At 36.1% G+C, this 4,759-nt stretch overlaps 1 protein-coding gene across 1 annotated transcript; it reads right to left on the reverse strand.

Moving 5' to 3' along the window:
• Nucleotides 1-2,392: 2,392 nt before the first annotated feature.
• ZBED5 (zinc finger BED-type containing 5) lies at nt 2,393-4,372 on the reverse strand (the record flags this gene model as incomplete). Its single annotated transcript, XM_080690206.1, has 1 exon — nt 2,393-4,372. The coding sequence occupies one exon, from the start codon at nt 4,370-4,372 to the stop codon at nt 2,393-2,395; it is 1,980 nt and encodes a 659-aa protein (XP_080546332.1).
• Between the last annotated feature and the right edge of the window lie 387 nt (nt 4,373-4,759).

Consider the following 4,759-nt stretch of genomic DNA (forward strand, 5'->3'; position numbering starts at 1 on the left):
CCAAGCTACATCCCCTGCCCTACTTTTTATTCTTTATTTTGAAACCAGGTCTCACTAAGTTGCAGAGGTCCTCACTAAGTAGCTGAGGCTGTCCGCGAACCGCGATCCTCAGGTCTCAGCCTCCCAAATGCTGGGATTACAAGCATGAGCCACCACGCCCGGCTCTCTGAACTTTCTCAAACCGCGGTTGCCTCATCTTTACAATGAGTATATTCCTTTGAAGGGTTAATGAAGATTAATGATACATATAAAACTCCTAACAATGGGTGATCAGCAATAAGTGCAATGTGTTAGCTCTCTGCTGTATCCAGCCATCTCCCAGTTACCTTGATTCTGCACTTCACCTTCCTGATCTGTTTTGTTTCATGTAGAGACTCAGTAGCTTTCCACACCATAAGACCAGACCTATCCTAGTCTGAGGCAGCAATATTAAGCATTTCTAGCCCAGGGTTTTTCCCCTTTGTCACATTATTAAATACCTATTTACCTGTCAGGCACCATAGTAGATGCTTTGTATGTTATCAGTAATCTTTATGAAAATCCTACGGAATTAGGTAATTTTGGACTTCTCTGGAATCACAGTAAATAGCAAAATTTAGCTTAAGTCATTTCCAAAGGTGAACCTTTATAGTTATTGCCTTTTACACTTTTTTTTTTTTGACGGTACTGTAGAATAAACCCAAGGGCATTCTACCTCCAAGCGACATCCCCAGCCCTATTTTTTATTTTAAAAAGGTATCACTAAGTTTCCAAGGGTCTCACTAATTAGTTGAGACTATCTGAGAACCTGCAATCCTACTGTCTCAGCTTCCCAAGTACTGGGATAAGGAGCATGCGCCATAAGGTCGAATGCCCCTGGGTTCCATTCCCAAACCCACACACACCAAAAAAAAGTAAAAAAAAAAAAAAAAAAAAAAAAAAAAAAAAAAAGTTCAGAGAAATGCAAACCTTGGGTTAAGTAATGGAGCAGGCACTTGAACCTAGTTTATTTTCCATATTCTGACTTAATGAGGGGAGGTATTTCTCCCCAAAATGATTATTATTATTATTATTATTTTTGTGTGTGTGTGGTACTGGGGATGGAACTCAGGGGCATTCTACCTCCAAGTTATACCCCTAGCCCTATTTTTTATTCTTTATTTTGAAACAGGGACTCACTAAGTTGCAGAGGGCTTCACTGAGTAGCTGAGGCTGTCTGAAAACCGCAATCCTCCTGTCTCTGCCTCCCAAATGCTGGGATTAGAAGCATGTGCCACCATGCCCCGCTTCAAAATGATTATTTTTAAATTAAGTGAGATTAAATTAAAAATGCTACAAGCAACACAAAATACTTAATAGTGAATTGGTGGCCTGTATTATATCATGTGACATGGGTAAAGTAGTCCAGAGACAGTGAAGTCAGAAATCTTTCACAGTATTTCAAGAGTAAATTGACAGACATTTTAGTTTAATCACCTTCAAGTGCTGAATAGAAAAATCTTATTAATTTAGAATATAGCAGATGGAGTTTATCTATAAAAAAAACTAGAAAGAAACAAAGATCTAAATTTTTTTATACCTCTCCTCTCCCTCAGTAGTTCAGCTTGAATGAAAGAACTATGACATTCTTCAATGATTTTTGCACAATGGCCACATTGATTCTAGTTAGCAAAATAACCGAAAAATAAAAACAGAAACAAGGGATAGCACTGTATACACATGATACCATGCCAATCAGCAAAGTAGGAAACTTCTATTCCATTTTTTGCTGGTTTACCTTCATCAACATTTTAATTTTCCTTTTATTGAGTGTCTACTTTAGTAAAGTCTTTTGCCAGATAATGGAAACACAGAGCTGAATAAGACTCCCTAAAAGCTCAATCCTGTAACATTGAGAATGAGACCACCAAAATTCACACTTGAGACAAACATACACACATAAAAAAATACAACAATGTAAACTAGAAAGACACAAATACTGAAAGTAAGTTAAATTAAGTCAAAGCATTGAAAAGCAAATAGGAGTCTGTCAGAAAGCAAGATGGAGATGAAGGTATGAAACCATGATATGCTTAGGGAATGGCAAGAAGTTCCATGGGACCAGTGGGTTGCAAGGCAAGCATGGCTAGAAAAATGGATAGGGATTAGATCCTGAAGAGATAATGTTACACTAAGGAATTGGACCCTTATCTTGTGGATCATTATTTTCAAGTTATGACAATAGAACCTTTTGGAATTACAATGTAAAGAAATGTCAACAATAACAATTTTTTGATTCTTTAGTATTCTTAAAATCTAAGTATAAAAAATTTGAATCACTTTATTTAAAATCCCAAATACTAGAGATGAAGCAAATCATCTTTTATTTTCATTTTACATTTGGTTACCAACAGACATGCAAAATTCTCCAATTTTAATGAGAACAGTGTTTTTGTGTCTTTTTATCACATATCCGTTTAATATTGGGTGCGATGTTGCTAAGTCGGATCCGCATGTGAGGTGCAGCATCAAGTCTTTTCCTATATTTTGTTTTTGTTGCAGCATAATATGAAAACCCTGTTTCACACAGGTGCATTGTAGCAAAAGGAAGAAGTACACGAACTGCTCGCTTTGCAATACTTGGGTATTCTTGAATTAGGCTACTCCAGAAATCATTTAATGAAAGTTCACTAAAATTTTGTTTTACTTGAGAATCAGATGTTAAATCGATTAGACTTTCATAGTCTCGTGCTACTAATGAGGCTGGTTTAACAGTTACTGTAAACGGATTTCTAACCCAAGCATTACTGTCATTTGTTACTGGAAAATATTTTATAAGTATAGAGCGCAAACCCCTTAGGTGCTGCACAATGGTACTGCAAATATCCTTATCAACTGCAGAATTAATTTCAGTCAAAAAGTCACTGAGTGTGGGAAAACAATCAAAGTTTTCTTCTTCTACAGATGAGGCCCAAAATTCCAATTTTCTTAGCAATGACGACATTTTATCAAACACTGTGAAAACGGTCACATTTTTTCCTTGCATTGACAGATTAACCTCATTCAATTTAGTAAAAATATCTGCAAGATATGCAAGTCTTAGCAGCCACGATGAATTTGTTAAACAATCAGATAGTCGAAAAGCAGAATCCATGAAAACCAATAGTTCACGGCGAAGCTCAAAAAGTCTCACAAGAACTTTACCACGGGAAAGCCACCTTACCTCTGTATTTAGAAGAAGTGCTGTGTGCTGAGCACCCATTTCTTCACATAAAATTTTTAGTAGTCTGGATTGATGTGGTCGAGCTTTAATATAATTGATGATTTGTACTGCTTGATCTAGCACATTTTTTAAAGATGTTGGCATTATTTTAACTGCTAGTGCATGCCGATACAATAGGCAGTGACTACTGGTGCTTTCGGGAGCCACATATTTTATCAAGGCGATGGCCTCAGCAATTTTCCCGTCCACTGCCCTAGAAGCGTCACTACAGATATCAACACATTTTTCCCATTCAATTTCATGTTTCTGCATAAAACTGTTGATGCAGTTGAATATTTCCTCGCCAGTAGCATTACTTTGCAAAGATTCACATAAGAGTAAGTCTTCCTCAATAGACTTATTAAACCTATAACGAATAAACACAAGCAGCACAGCAAGTCCTGAAACATCAGCTGACTCATCTAGTTGCAGTGAAAACCCATCACAAACTTTCAGTCTACACACAAGCTCTTCTTCAATGTCAGCAGCTAAATCCTTAATTCGCCGAGCAACGGTACTGTTTGAGAGTTGCACTGCATCTATTTTTTTACTATATTGTTCATCAAACATCCGCATCACCACATCTTTTGCACAAGGCTTAATAAGCAATTCTCCAATAGTATGAGCTTCTCCACTCAGGGCTATATGATAACTTACATTGTATGATGCCTCTGTAGCACTTTCATTATCTGTATTGACAATTTTAGGTGTTGGGGGCTTATTATTTTCAGGTGAATCAAGATGCTGTTTGAAAAAGCTTATGTCTTTGTCTTTATATGCGGCGTGCTTGGTTTCCAAATGTCTACGAAGCTTACTAGGGGCTAGAGAGCTATTTGATAAAATTTTTTTACATAATACACACTGAGCATGAGGTGCATCTCTATTTCCAAAGTAAGTAAATCCGAAAGACAAGTAACTTTCATCATATTTTCTTCTTTTTGGTTTCTTACTAAATGTTGTTATTTTGTTGGAATTGGATATGAATTTGACCCTGGAAAGCTCACCTTCTGATTTTTTAGAAACTGAAGGCTGCAACTGTTCATCTTCACTTTGTAATATTCCAACCTTCTGATCATTTGATTCAGACACAATTTGATAACAAAATGATTCTACTTCTTGTTTAAGACTTCCTTGTTTCAGCAAAATATCCATGGGCAATGAGTTTGTGGCACAAAACATGGTTAATTTAGAATTAACATTGAGTATCACAAATGTGTTGAGATTATAAGACAGGATATAAAAAAGACGAAAGATGATATAGATAGTAACACATCAGTTAATTTGTAAATGCTGCCTATGCATCAATGCGCAGATGGAACATCACGCGTTCGTTTATCAGGTGATCTCTCATGCGACTTCCTGGTGTTCTCAGGAATGGCACACCTTTCTTAAAAGGTAGATTATCACATAAAAATAAAAGCTATAGAAATGAGTTTAATAGTCTTAAACTTACATTTAAATAAACTTATATTAAACTATAAAGAAAAACTTTTCAGGATCAATCTTTTTCTCAAAATACTCAAGAGAACATTACTATTC

Source organism: Muscardinus avellanarius (assembly GCF_963383645.1).
Source record: "Muscardinus avellanarius genome assembly, chromosome: 1".
NCBI classification, from domain to species: Eukaryota; Metazoa; Chordata; class Mammalia; order Rodentia; family Gliridae; genus Muscardinus; species Muscardinus avellanarius.